This window comes from Poecilia reticulata, linkage group LG5, assembly GCF_000633615.1.
Source record: "Poecilia reticulata strain Guanapo linkage group LG5, Guppy_female_1.0+MT, whole genome shotgun sequence".
NCBI lineage: Eukaryota > Metazoa > Chordata > Actinopteri > Cyprinodontiformes > Poeciliidae > Poecilia > Poecilia reticulata.
In genome coordinates this window covers 17528905-17542828 of record NC_024335.1, presented here as the reverse complement: position 1 = coordinate 17542828, position 13924 = coordinate 17528905, and the positions used below count along the sequence as shown (strand labels likewise).

The following is a 13924-nucleotide window of genomic DNA, read 5'->3' as shown; positions in this document are numbered from 1 at the left end:
ATACAGTTGCAGCCAAGCATGATTTAATGTTACACAATACAGTTTTACCAAGTTGCTCAAAGTCTAAACTGGTATTGTTGTGCAAAGGTGTAAATTCTGTTTATTCTCTTTGTCTTTCTGTTTATTCACTGTCACATCCTGTTTTTATTTTAATTATGTAAAGCACTTTGAAATGCCTTGCTGCTGAAATGTGCTATACAAATAAAATTTGATTGATTGATTGATTGATTGATTGATTGATTGATTGATTGATTGATTGATTGATTGATTGATTGATTGATTGACACCAGACAATAAACTGAAAAAAGTGTACATCCTTGGAGAAAACAGAATTTTCTGCTCTATTTATGGGCAAAGTGATAATATAAAATGGGTGTTATAAATATTCTGTTCACAAATCATATTTAAATAACACGGTGAAGGTAAGGGTACAGATTAGTTCCTTCAAACTAATTGTAATTGTACCACCCTTTATTGTGATGAAAATGTAAAATGATCTCTATTTTGTGTGGCTAAGTTTCGTTTATCTGCCGTCTGCAGTAGAAATGACTCGGGGAAGAAACGAAACTAAAACACAGAAAGGAAAAAAAAATACAAATAAATCAATAAAAGGCTTCAACCGGACCGCAGCAGCTACGTTCGTCATGACACTCCCTGGATGTCCTGCGATGCTGGGAAACGAAACTTAAAAATCCGGAGACAGGTTTTGTTTCTTGTGCGGCAGGGTAGCTGGCGCTCTCTGTCTTTCAAACAGGCAGCACACAAAACTGCTCTCAGCTGCAGAACTGTCTTTCGGGTTTAATCATCTTATTTTAACTCAGAAGCAATGACTACATTGAATCAACACTATGAGGAGAAGGTGCGTCCCTGCATCGACCTGATCGACTCCCTCCGCTCTCTGGGAGTGGAGAAGGACCTGGCGCTGCCTGCCATAGCCGTGATAGGGGACCAGAGCTCCGGGAAGAGTTCGGTGCTGGAGGCGCTGTCTGGTGTGGCTCTGCCAAGAGGAAGCGGTGGGTGATTAAAAGTCATGTAATGTCTTTAGCCAAAATAAAACTATGGTTTTAGTGAAACAATACGAAAAAAAGTTAAACATTTTTGTTTTATTTTTTTTGCATATCATATGATTTTGAACATTATCGTAGTTTTGTTCAAATGTTTTTAAAAATATGCAAATCGTATTGGGGGCCAAAAAGTAATTCACAAAACAAGATATACTGAGTTATCTTAACAAAAGTCTGTTATATTCCAGTTTGTCAGTATCTCTGCCTAGCTCTTTCTCTTTCTCTCTCTCACTATCTGAAGTTAAATCAGACCAAGCCTCTCTTGTTTTAGGTAAGCTAGAACTAGAAAATGATTTTTATTTACTAAATGCTACAAGAATGAGGTAAAGAATATGTCTGGTCTCTCACACACCTCTTCAGATCTGTCCATAAATGCTCTATAGAACTGAGATCAGGTTCTATAGATGTCATACACATTTTAAGCCACTTTATAACCACTTGGGCTGTATACTAAGGTCATTGTCCATTTGGAAGACCATTTGGTCTTTCTGATTGATGTTTTAAGATGTTGCTTCAGTATTTCCCCATAATATAACGATGGATAGTTGGACACCATCTGTTTTACTTCATAAAATAGATGATGTCATCTATTTCATGTAGTGCACCAGTTCCTCTTGCTGCAAAACAACCTCACAGCATGATGCAGACTTCCCCCTACTGGGTGATGTTCTCAGATTTATATCCCTCTTTTACCTCCAAATGAAGCAGTGGCCATTTTGGCCAAACAGTTCCACTTTAGTTTCAGGACATGCCTCCAAAAATGAAGGTATTTGGACCTGTGAGCATTTCCAAACTGCAATCTGGCTTTATGAAAAAATGTGTATGTGTTTTTTTAATTTGGTGTATGTGAACTTCTAGTTTTAACTGCAATGTGATTTAAGCTATGTTAGCCAAGCAGTCACAAACCTCACTGGATGTGCCTGAACTTGTCTTGTCTTTGACTCATCTTTAATCCAGGCATAGTCACAAGATGTCCTCTCGAGCTGAAGATGAAGAGAAGGAAAGAAGGCCAGGATTGGTATGGAAAGATTAGTTACCAAGAATTTGAGGAGGAGCTAAATGATCCTGCAATTGTGGAGAAAAAAATCAGAGAAGGTACAACACATTTTTCATGCACTGGTAAAAGTATTAAAGTAATTTCTTTACATTGTATGCTTCACTCACCAGGACGACCACCTTTGTTTCCTCTCTCCAGCACAGGATGAAATGGCCGGAGTCGGCGTGGGGATTTGCGATGACCTCATCACTCTGGAAATTGCTTCCCCTGATGTACCGGACCTGACTCTCATTGACCTTCCTGGCATCGCCAGGGTGGCTGTAAAGGGACAACCAGAGAACATCGGTGATCAGGTCAGCATTGTTGATGTTTCTTCAAAATCTGCTTCTCTCCTAGTCAATTGTTCAAAGTGTGTTACATTAAAGTGACTGAAAAGGCTTCAAATTCAGACGTTTCGTGACGATCTTTCCCCAACCTAACAGTAGAGCTGCAGGTGGAGAGCAGCTTTCCTGCTTGTAAGCTTGGGGTTTAGATCACCTTGACCTAGAGTGTTGCCATGTAGCACTTATTATACTGTAAATCTTAAATATGTGGGACATTTCAGATAAAGCGACTCATCGACAAGTTTATTAGAAAACAAGAAACCATCAGTTTGGTGGTGGTTCCATCCAATGTGGACATCGCGACCACAGAGGCTTTAAAGATGGCTCAACAGGTCGATCCTGATGGAGAGAGAACTCTGGGTAAATAGAAATTATTGAGTAAAATGACCTCCTGGTTCTCAGATAAGTAGTTAAAAACGTATGAAATCTCTTGCTCTCAGGTATTTTGACCAAACCTGACTTGGTGGACAAAGGCACAGAAGAGACGGTGGTGGAAATAGTCAACAACGAACTCATCCAGCTGAAGAAAGGCTACATGATCGTCAAATGCAGAGGCCAGAAGGAGATCACAGAGAAGGTGTCACTGACTGAAGCCATTGAGAGAGAGAAAGACTTCTTTAAAAATCACCCCTATTTCCAGTAAGTTTATTCTTCTTGTGCCACCAGGTAGACTTTGTATGTTGCAAAATGTTTTATTTTTTAAAATTCTTTCTGCAGCACTTTGTACAACAAAGAACTTGCAACCGTTCCCATTCTGGCGGAGAAACTTACTATTGAGCTGGTGCATCACATCGAGGTGAGGCATTAACCTCGATGTTAGCCCCTCAGTGAATGTTTTAGTTTTTTAATGGTTGGAACTTTGACTTTACAGAAATCTCTCCCAAGACTGGAAGAGCAGATAGATGACAAGCTGAAGCAGACTCAGGTGGAGCTCGACCGGTACGGTAATGGACCTCCATCCGATGCGGCGGAGAGACTCGTCTTCCTGATTGATGTGAGCTCCCAACACTGTGACTAACGCTTGGTTGCGAAATTATCCTTCCAACAAAACATGTAAATCCCCGTAACGCTACAGAAAGTGACAGCGTTCACCCAGGATGCCATCAGTCTGACCACAGGGGAGGAGCTGAAGTGCGGAGAGAGACTCAACGTCTTCACTGTGCTTAGGAGAGAGTTTGGGAAGTGGAAGGCGCACCTGGACAACTCGGGAGAAAACTGTGAGCATTTTTGTTTTCGTTGTTGTCTAAGCAGGGACCCAGCGGTACATCAATGCGTGTGTGACATGTCCTTTGTGGTGCAGTTAACAGAAAAATTGAAAGGGAGGTGGAGGAATACGAGGAGAGGTACCGCGGAAGAGAGCTACCAGGCTTCATCAACTACAAGACCTTCGAGGTGATGGTGAAGGAGCAGATCAGACAGCTGGAAGAACCAGCCATCAGGAAGCTTAAGGATGTCGGAGGTGATTGGAGGCACTTCTTTTAGCGTAGTCACAATGCTGACGTAGGCTTTATGTAGACTTGAATCAGTGTTAAATCTAAAAAGGAAAAGCGGTAAATTGTGCAACGATGCCAGAAAGCACAGGGCAAAACTTAAAGACAACTTTTTGTTGTTGAGATATTGCAGTAATAACATGAATCAGTAGAGCTACATTATATCAGCCCTGGTCTTTGGATATGTTTGGTTAGGTGTACATCTAATGAGGAGGCACTGGTGTTCCTATTTGTATGGGTAAAAAATATGTGATATAGCCTTTTTATTAGTAGTATTATGAGGGGTTTTTTTTATCTCTACTGTTGATCAGAATTCTGTCCTTAATGAAACTTGATTGGAGCTAAATATGATTGTGTAGGAAAAAGACTTCCTACACAGAAAATTGAAAAATGTTACATATTACATCATATTTGCATATTTGTATTTTACAGGTGGCGTTTTTATCTAAAGCTTTACTAAGTTTTCAAGATGGAGGTCAGGCTGTGCACTGATAATTAGAGATTTTCTGAATAATTTACAAATAAAGTCAAACTTATTTTCACAAAATAAAACTAAACTGTAAGGTGTTCAACTAGTAACTTAAAATCTGTATCTTTTAAGTTACAGATTAAGCTGAACTCAAAAGTTTAAATTCAGCATTTGAGTCCAACTTAATCTGCTATCTTGCTTACACTCGTCCGTCTTGACTGAAACAGGCCCACAAGTAGTCTTATAATAGATCACATGGAAAAAACTTACACTTTCAGATCAATTATAAATCACCTTTTAGTCTCAAAGTTTATTGGCAACATAAACTTAATTTATGCTGCTCGGATGCGATTCTTCAAAGAGACAGGGAAGTTGATTAGAGCAAACGGAGACCTCTGCTCAAGTTGTATGTAAAGACAGAGGAAAGAAAATGTAGCTGCATGTTTTCGTCACAAAACTTATTGCTCAGTTTTATGTTTTCATCACAACCACAGAGGAATAAAAATAAAGCAACTTTTAAAATATTTTTTCTGTTTCTTCTAGATGCTATCAAGAAAACCTTCCTTCAGCTGGCCATTAACAGCTTCACAGGATTCCCTAATCTTTTGAAAACAACCAAGGTAGCGGTTTAGTTGAGAAAAACTGCACTACAGCTCAAGTCATAGTATTTCCGTTTTCTTAATTCGCTTCACTGTTTTGGTAACATTTTAAATTTTTATTTTTATTTTGTAGGCAAAGATTGAGGCCATTAAGCAGCTAAAGGAAACCTCTGCTGAACTGATGCTGAGGACCCAGTTTCAGATGGAGCTGCTGGTTTACTCCCAGGACAAGACCTACAGCAACAGTCTGACTGAGAGCAAGAGTGAAGAGGAGAGAGAGGAAGAGGCCATCAACAAGGGTTTCAAGGTCCCTGGCATCTCATCCTTCGGTTCATCGAGGAGCACGGTGTTCTGCATGGACAACCATGCAACACTTCAAGAGCTGATGGTGCATCTCAAATCATACTACAAAGTAAGCAAGATTTAAATTACAGGTTCTTCACATATATACTTCAGATTTTATGTCATTTAATTTTTTTTTCTTTTTTCATCCAAATAACTTTCAATACTCCTGTCTCATGTTGCTACAACAAATTCTCACATGCAACTGATGTTGGAGGATCCCCAAAATAATATTTCCTTTGTGTTGTTTAACCCTTATGAACGCCATGCTCAACATCTGAATGTGAATGAGTGGAGGTTTTCCTTCCATGAATGATCTAATTTTGCTAGAAGTCCATCCATAAAAACTGGTAGTAATGTCTTAACCTTGACAGGACTTGGGGTCATCAGTACAATGGTTACTGCTTTATCCCAGTGATTTTCTCTATTGTAATTGAACTGTAATTATCGTTGGTTGATACTCAAATTAACTAATTCGGAGAAATTTAACTCTTCATTCTTAACTGACTGAGATCATTCAACTGGTAGGAAGTTATTAATCCCACAGTTTGATTCATTTCTATACAGAAAACTTTAACTTCTCATACTCAAGCTGCACAGGGTGATTCCTCAGGTTGAGGTTTTTTTTGTTGTTGTGGCAGATTGCAGGAATGCGTCTGGCCGACCAGATCCCCCTGGTGATTCGCTACGAGATGCTGCAGCAGTCTGCCATCCAGCTGCAGAGGGAAATGCTGCAGATGCTTCAGGACAAGGAAAATGTGGACTTCCTACTGAAGGAGGACTACGACATCGGCCACAAGAGGGATGCATTGCACAGTCGCACAAAGCGCCTCATGGAGGCCCGTAGATACCTGGCGGAGTTCTAGGAGGAGCAGCACCGTTCAGGATGAGCACATCTTTTGCTGTAAATGCGTAGAGTAAGATTCTTCCCTATAAACTTGACATTTTCTGCACTGCATAACATCCATCGAAGAACCTACAAGTGATATGTAGTTTATTGTTTAATATATTCCAAAACATCCCAGAAGGCATTACAAATGTTTTTCTAGTATACATTTTCTTTAACAGAATTCTGTCTTAGCAATACATTTCAATAAAGTTTTAAGCAACCCAAGTCCTTTTGTCTCACCGAAGATGGCAAAAACTAAGTTTAATGGAAGGCAACGCATTGCTGTAACTGCTCAAACCCAGCAGTGAACTCAAAATGGACTTCAGCGCACCCTTGTGGACATTTGACTCGAATATAAAAAAGGTTCTTAAACGTTAAAGCAAGCAGCTGAACACATGCTCTCCTCTTCAATGTTACCAGTGAACAAACATGGTCTTTAAATATCCAAAATGCAAATTCAAACTTTTTAATCTTAATTTATGCTCCTATAATATTTACATCACTCTGATCTTTGTTTGGTATGCAGTGTGGAATAAAGAAAAATAAGTCAAATGCATTACACACAGAAACACATATGTGCAAGTCAAGTTTATTCAAAAAGTACATACAAAAAAAAAAGAAAAAAAAGAGGAATTATTAAAATCAGTTCCGTTAAAAATCTAGAAAGATTTCATTCTCCATTCTGCGCAGGGCTCTCCTGACTTTGGTCGTCGTTGTCTGATTTCTCGTCATCTGGGAAAAGTAATGATAAGCAATGTAGAGAGGGCTTTGGTTTTAATATATTACAGTTTAAAGTTTAAGTGCCACTAGGGAGAAAAAAAATCCTTACTCTCAAGTGTCTGCTGCAGCTCCTGAATGGTGGTGAGAAGAACATGGAACTGCTTCTTCCTCAACTCCAACTGAACAGAAGATGGGTGTCAAATAAAAAAGAAAGAAACTTACATCTAAACAGAAGAGAGAATGAATGAATTTTCTTTACCTTTGCATCCACGTTCTCCTTAATGTGAGACAAATGTTGGAGTTCTTTGTCTAATGCCTCCAGCTGCCTTCAAGTAAACAAAACAAAACAAAACACATGACTTTAAAGAAAATTATCTAAAAACAAAAGATGGTGTGGATTATAAAATGCTGGCTTACTTGAGGGTCTCATGCCGGTCTGGATGCTGCTGGATTATCTTTGCCAAAGCATCATATTCTGGAAGAACGCATGCAAACGTTTACAATATTCAGACAATCCAAAACAATATAAATATAAAAAATAGAAATATATCTCCCTAGAAGAATACAGTGACTAGTGGAAGAATGTGGTTGGGTCAGATGAGACAAAAAAACTTTTTTGGTTCCACATCACAGTTATGCACAACTTTTTCAACCACATAAAATCCCAATAAAATACTTTGACGTTTACTTGTATGACATTTAAAAGCTCATCAGTACTTTGCCAAGTTTTGTAAAAGTACCAACATCACAGAACTTTACCTTGTCGATTTTTTCGTATTCTCTTCGCCCTCTGTATTTCTTTTTTGCATTCTGCAATCTTGTCATGAGCGGACGTGATGTTTTGCTCTTGAATGTACAAAAACAAACAACCACAAACATTTTAGTTAATTATTTGCCAAAAGATATCGATATTAGAGACTCTTGATAGATGGAAACAGTTCCTACCTATGTTTGAGTAAATCTTCTCGTAATTCTCCATTTCCCGAAGATTCATGTCGTAAACCATCAACGTTTTCCCCATAGAAAACTCACACTGAGCCAGAGTTCCCAGCATCCTCTGATACTGGGTAAACCTGCACACACAGAAAACAGTTGAGCTCCAAAGAACAGGATTTCTGTGAATGCGTTTTAAAATCCTGCAGCAAATTTGCAAACATCTCTGTCCTTCTTGACCCGTTTTAATAAGAAATCTCACTATAAATGTATGAACTCTATTTCTACTCTGGTCTGCCTGGATAGATCTAAACAGACGGAAGGAAAAATACACATGGGACAGGTGATGAGCTCTGAAAATACAAACCATCTTTCCACATCACATTTCCTTTTCTATTAAATTTTTTGAGGAACTTTGTAGATACAGAGCACTACTACAATTCACCCAAACTTGTGCTCAGCATTAAATATATCACATACGTAGCAATTCAAGAAAATATTTTATTTAATGAACCAACACACCGAGGTCCAGACTAGTGTGTAAACTCGCTCACCCTTCCTCCGGGCTCCCAGGAGAGTGGCACCATTTAGTGAAACTCTTCAACAGCAGGTTGATTCTGCGGTCATCTCCAGCTCCGTCACCGTCAATGAGAAGTCGCTTTCTTATAACTTCATCTGCGACACAGACCAGGGAGGTAAGTGGGCACGCTCAAAAGTGTGCTACTAGAAGGCTACTTACTGACTTAGCTGTTAGCATGTTAGCTGTTCTTAGTAAAGACGACTTTTTGTGTGGAATTTAATGGTTGTTGATAATTAAACCGCTTTTATATGTTGATTCTTTACAGGGTTGAGAAGACGGTAATAGAAAATGAGTTCTAACTAAAAGATAAAACGAATAAATCGCACAATTACTTACCATCGGTAACAGCCCCCATGGTGTTATTGATGTTCTTCTTCTGCTTACAGACACGTTTTCAGCCCATACTGCCACCTCTGGTGGTAAAAGGAACTGCTGCTTAGGACGTTTGAGCTGTAGAAGTTTGAATATCGTGGATGTAATCGTATTCTTCTTTGAGATGTAATCGTATTCACAATGCATTTGCCATTTAGTAAGCTTAAAACAAATATTTTCAATTACTTTAATTCCTTTTGTAAATAAAGAATGAACTGTTTATTTGGAAGCGAGGTTTATCTATATTTTATTGTTTCTCATTGCAGTTTGCTATTTTGGTAAAAGGTAATGAAACGACAATAAATCATTAATAAAAATCATAGTTTTACTACAGTTGTAATTTCACGAGAACATTTTTGACTTACAACTTGCAAAATATGATATAGTTAATTGATGACGAAATCCTCCTACTCTGGGCGTTTAGAGTTTCACTACAGTTTAATAAACCAAAACAACATCCAAGATAGGTGGTGCTTTTACCGTTTAACATCCTAATATCACAGAAATTTTCACAAGCAGAAGTTGAGCCTTTCTTCCCTGGATTGCATAGGCAACTCGGCGAAGATTTAAGTGCGACGAAGAAGAGCAAAAACTAGAACAAAAAAATGAGTGGGGAAAACACTTTTCACTGTATTGTACTCCCTATTTATTATTGACTCATATTTTAATCTTAATCGTTTTTACTTTATTCGGCTCAGTCATTTGTCTGTGTATTTTTATTGCAGACAAAAAAGACCAAACGATAATGCGCGTGCACTTTACGTCCTCGCGCACCGACGTCTGATGGGCGTTAGAACTCTTTTGTAAGATCCGGATCATTTACTCAATTCATTGTCAACAACCATTTAGCTTCCAATCTAATCCCCATTAGCTCTCATAATTATTCATTTAAATGTGACGTTGATACTTTTCTAGTATGTAGATGTACACATTTGTAAGATATTGCCAGTATTTAAAGTAGTACCAAGTAATCTATTTCCTAAATACAGCAATCATTATTGGGTCTTAACGTATAAGCAGAAAGTCATTTTAAGGGTTCTCATCCATGTTAATTTCTTCTACAGACAGTAATGTATTTATTGCACTGCATTCATGTCTGGTTTTAACTGTGTTGTTATAAATTCCTCTTTGTACTGTTAATGTAAATGTATTGATTCCATTTAATTTTTTTTATAAATTAGCAACATGTTCAATAACAGAGGTCCTACTTTACGCCAGGATATACTCTCCTTGCCTTTATTGAATGTGCTGCCAGGATGGACACAGAATGAAAAACAATTTTGGAAGATGCAGAATCATTCACTGGCTCTGTGACATCCCAGGATGTGACCTGTTTGAACGGCTGGCTTCTGAAAGTCCATCAAATGGGTTTTATTTCATGAGAAAGGTGCAAAACCTCATGTCGAGTTGACTGGAGTGGAGGGAGCTCAAGTAGATTTTAGCCTCTTAGAACTCAGAAATTATATATTCTTTCAGCATTTGCTTGGGAAATGGCACTTTACTCAGCATGCAGCGTGTCAGGAAGTAACATGAAACATCCTGCACAAAAAAGTAAACCAGATTCAAGATTTTTGAACTGCTTATTGTCATGTCATTTCATGTCATGTCGTTTGTTTTTATAATTGTAAAGAAAATGACATAACAACACTGAAGATTTTATATGTGTCAACATTTCTGGTCTCTCTTGTAAATTAAATTTTAAATCTCAACAAGCCCTTCATGGTTAAATAAAAATAATAGTAAAAATCCCATTCAGTACTAAATGAAACTACAGTTTCACAGTTTGTAAGAAATCTGTGATCACCTTTGTCTCAAAGCCTAAAATATTTAGACTTATCAAATCTAAACTAGGGTAGACAGAGAAATTTACAGCTTGAAAGCTATTAACGTTATTCAATCTGTGCTATGTATAAAACATTTAACAATTCTTATAATATTACTAAGATAACTTAAGACAAAGGCGAGCCCTACAATATAATGAATGGCCAAACTGTTCCACAGATTCTTTAAAATACAAGGCATAGATGGAGGAATTTGAATTGAGCAGCACTCATGTAAGAGCCACTAGTACTTCTTCTCACAATTCAAACAAATTGCACTATAAGCTTTACAACTAATATCATACTGCTAAAAAAGATCAACAACACACACACACACACACATAATGCACTAAATATTGCCTTCACTCAGGTTTTGTATTTCCATCGTTCACAAAAAAGAGCCGGCACAGCGACTTGACTCGCTCGCTCGCGACACATCACCAGTGACGTCCCTGTCCCAGAATGCAATCTGGTAAACAGACATGGAAGCACCAGGAGAAGACCTCCTTAGAAGCTGAACACTGCATTCGTTTCTCTCCCACCGCCCTCTTTGTCATTCACCCCGTGCATCCAGTTGCTGTTCACCGACCTGGGGACACATTTAGAGCTCCAGTACCCAGGGCCTCGGTAAGTCCCCGGCTGTCGTCGTTCCGTGACCGCCGCTGTGCTGTCAGGCTTCTGGCAGCTTCCTCGCTAATGCTGGCCATGGCTGGCTTCAGGCTAATGTAACAGTTAGCCACCGCTGCTGTGAAGTACCAGCCCCAGTGGCACTCTGAATGGAGCTTATTTATAGTACAGGACTACTCAAACATACTTTCTTTTTGACAAATATGACTCCGCCAGATGTTGGTGGTTAGTTTTTATTGGGGTTTAAAGAGAATTCATCTAGATAGTATAGTTTGTGTTGTTACAAATGTAGTAAAAAAAAAAGTACAGGAGCAACGTTAGCTAAAAATGCTGCCTCTTGTTTGTGTCTTGTAGCTGCTACCCGCTAGCTACCCCATTTGCACCTGCTCGTTGCCAACGGAGACATTTCTCTATGTAACCCTTATAAATGTTTAGTTAATTTCGATGCGCCGTGGATGTAGAGTTTAAATACCACTCTGACGTGAAAATATGTGAATAAATTCACATACAAAGTATGCAAAAAAATAAATTCACTGTGATGAGATAGTTGATTTCATTGTAAATGTTAATGCTCATCCCTTCCACAGGCTGCTTTAAGTGAGTTTACCTGATTTATTGTGACATTCTGATCATAATATGTTCAAAACTAGTTTATGTCGCCATTATTAACCACAAAAAGATGTTTTAACTTGCAGCCACAATTACTCATGTTTGCAGATTTAAACAATTGTTTATATTCTAGTAGGAAAAGTTGGGTTTTTCCCCCCCAAGCACACATACTTAAAGTACATCATACAACAACATATGCTTTGAAGTGTAGAAACTGAAATCAAATTTGACTATTTCTACATAAATCAATGTACGACAGCTTACTTTTGAAACAATGACTTGTTTCATTGTTTTTATTTAGTTTATTTAGTTTATTTAGTAAAATGAAGACGTGACTTGGCAAAGTGGTGATTTGACCCACTTTAGCCTAATTTACCCTGCATAATTATCTGTGTCGGTATGTATTGTTTTGTTTTTTCTCCAGATATCCTCTCTGGTGTGTGCCAGCCTGCAAACACTAAAGCCGATGAGGATTGGCTGATCACATTAAAATAAACTCCTTGTTTCTTGTTCTGTCAAGGTAAGATCTCACAGGTTCTTCCATACGTTTTATAATTGTCACACTTAAAAAGTTATGCGTGTTGAGGTTTGGTAAGTCAGTTGTGAAGCAGCCCTGTTTCATGTCTTCTTCGCAAACTTCAGGTTTCTGTGAAATACAACTGGACTTCCAAAAATGTTGAGTTCTTTCATAACGTCACTAACAAAAACATAATTTGTATATAATTTTTTCTGTTCTTTGTTCATTTTGGTTTTTAGTAGTGTTTAGTAGTGTTTAGGCAACATCTGTGGTTCTTTCTCTGAATACGTGACGTTGAAGCCACAAACTCATGAAATAGCTTATTGGTGTTTTATGTGATAGACCAGCAAATGTAGCACATCATTTTTATCTCACAAACAAAAATTGAATAAAATATAGTTTGCATTTTATTTGCTGCTAAAGCTACAAGTGTTGTGAAATTAACTCTTCTTTAAACCTTTCTGTGACTTTCTCCCTGACCTGTCGGCCTGCTGTGTTCATTTTTCTTTATGTTCCTGTTTGATCCTGTTAATGTTCTCTAGCAAACCTCTGAGACCTCCACCGGACAACCGGATTCATACTGAGATTAATTTATGCATAGGTGAGCTCTAATTAACCAGTTAGGTGACTTTTGAAGACCTTTGGACATACATGCCACACCTTTCAGATTTCCCTCTTTATGTTCTTTCTTTGAGAAAAAGTAAACTGCCCAGTTTTGTTTTCTTTCCAAAATCTCAAAGTAAGATGCTGACTGTTACTTTCAGAGTAAGTGTAGTCCATAATTTCCATAAACACTTTCACATTTTCAGTTGTTAGACCACAGGACAGTTTTCTACTCTCATTTGACTTTCTTGATTTGCTCAGGTTGGTTAACAGTCTGCTGCAAGGACAGGACGGCAAGCGCTTTGCAATGCTTTTTTGGTAAACTACAACAGTTTTGATTTTTAAAAAATCTTTTTCAATATTACTGAGATGTAATTAGTGGATTAGGGGCATTTTATGTGGTTGTTTTTAAAAAATATCAGCCATTTTTGCTTGCATATCAAAGTTGCACTACTGATAAAGCTGATGCATAGTTGCTATAAAATAAAGAGATGTACTTCAGTTTTGTTCATTTGTAAAAGTGGTTGTGGGATTACTTTCTAGCTTCTTCTTGTTCTTAGTATTCTCCCTCTCGACGTTACAGTTCCTGGGTTACAACTTCAAGTTGGACCATTTTATGAGCTCAGGAGAAGATGAGTAAGACAGATATGTAAATCCGAAGCAGGGTAAGACCGACTGATGAGTAATAACTGCAAACCCCACCTATGAAGTTATGAGTAATCTCTGTATAATTTCAGCCCCAACTGGGTTACTTATCTTCCTCTAGGCTTTGTTAAGAACTTAGTTTATACAATTGAAATGGAGCTTGAAAAAGTAATTTGTGCTTTAAAAAAAAAAATTATAAAAAAATCAAAAGAATAGTTGCAAATCAAGCCAAACCAAGCTTTGGATTGTGATGGTTTTGTTTTTT

General features: G+C 37.9%; 3 protein-coding genes across 5 annotated transcripts in view; 2 read left to right on the top strand and 1 right to left on the bottom strand.

Annotated features, from left to right (window-relative positions):
- Nucleotides 1-648: 648 nt before the first annotated feature.
- LOC103465032 (interferon-induced GTP-binding protein Mx-like) lies at nt 649-6458 on the top strand. The gene is made up of 12 exons (XM_008409531.2): nt 649-1013; nt 2022-2159; nt 2260-2414; nt 2666-2804; nt 2885-3083; nt 3162-3240; nt 3316-3438; nt 3520-3661; nt 3745-3903; nt 4947-5023; nt 5136-5414; nt 5986-6458. The coding sequence occupies exons 1-12, from the start codon at nt 827-829 to the stop codon at nt 6208-6210; spliced, it is 1902 nt and encodes a 633-aa protein (XP_008407753.1). The 5' UTR covers nt 649-826; the 3' UTR covers nt 6211-6458.
- A 348-nt stretch (nt 6459-6806) lies between these two features.
- Nucleotides 6807-8904, bottom strand: thoc7 (THO complex 7). The gene is made up of 8 exons (XM_008409532.1): nt 8803-8904; nt 8441-8561; nt 7899-8026; nt 7713-7799; nt 7371-7428; nt 7213-7279; nt 7063-7132; nt 6807-6965 (listed from the first exon to the last, which is right to left on the bottom strand). Exons 1-8 carry the CDS (start codon nt 8819-8821, stop codon nt 6904-6906), a joined length of 612 nt encoding a protein of 203 aa, XP_008407754.1. The 5' UTR covers nt 8822-8904; the 3' UTR covers nt 6807-6903.
- A 2237-nt stretch (nt 8905-11141) lies between these two features.
- The window catches only part of atxn7 (ataxin 7), a 32489-nt gene continuing 29706 nt past the window's right edge, over nt 11142-13924 (top strand). For 2 of the 3 annotated variants that reach the window (XM_008409536.2, XM_008409533.2), the window contains exons 1-2: nt 11142-11285; nt 12319-12414. The gene's annotated coding sequence lies outside the window, so the exon portion shown is untranslated. Of the gene's footprint in view, nt 11286-12318; nt 12415-13597; nt 13680-13924 lie in introns of those variants that run through there. The other variant, XM_017304960.1, reaches the window with a different exon arrangement.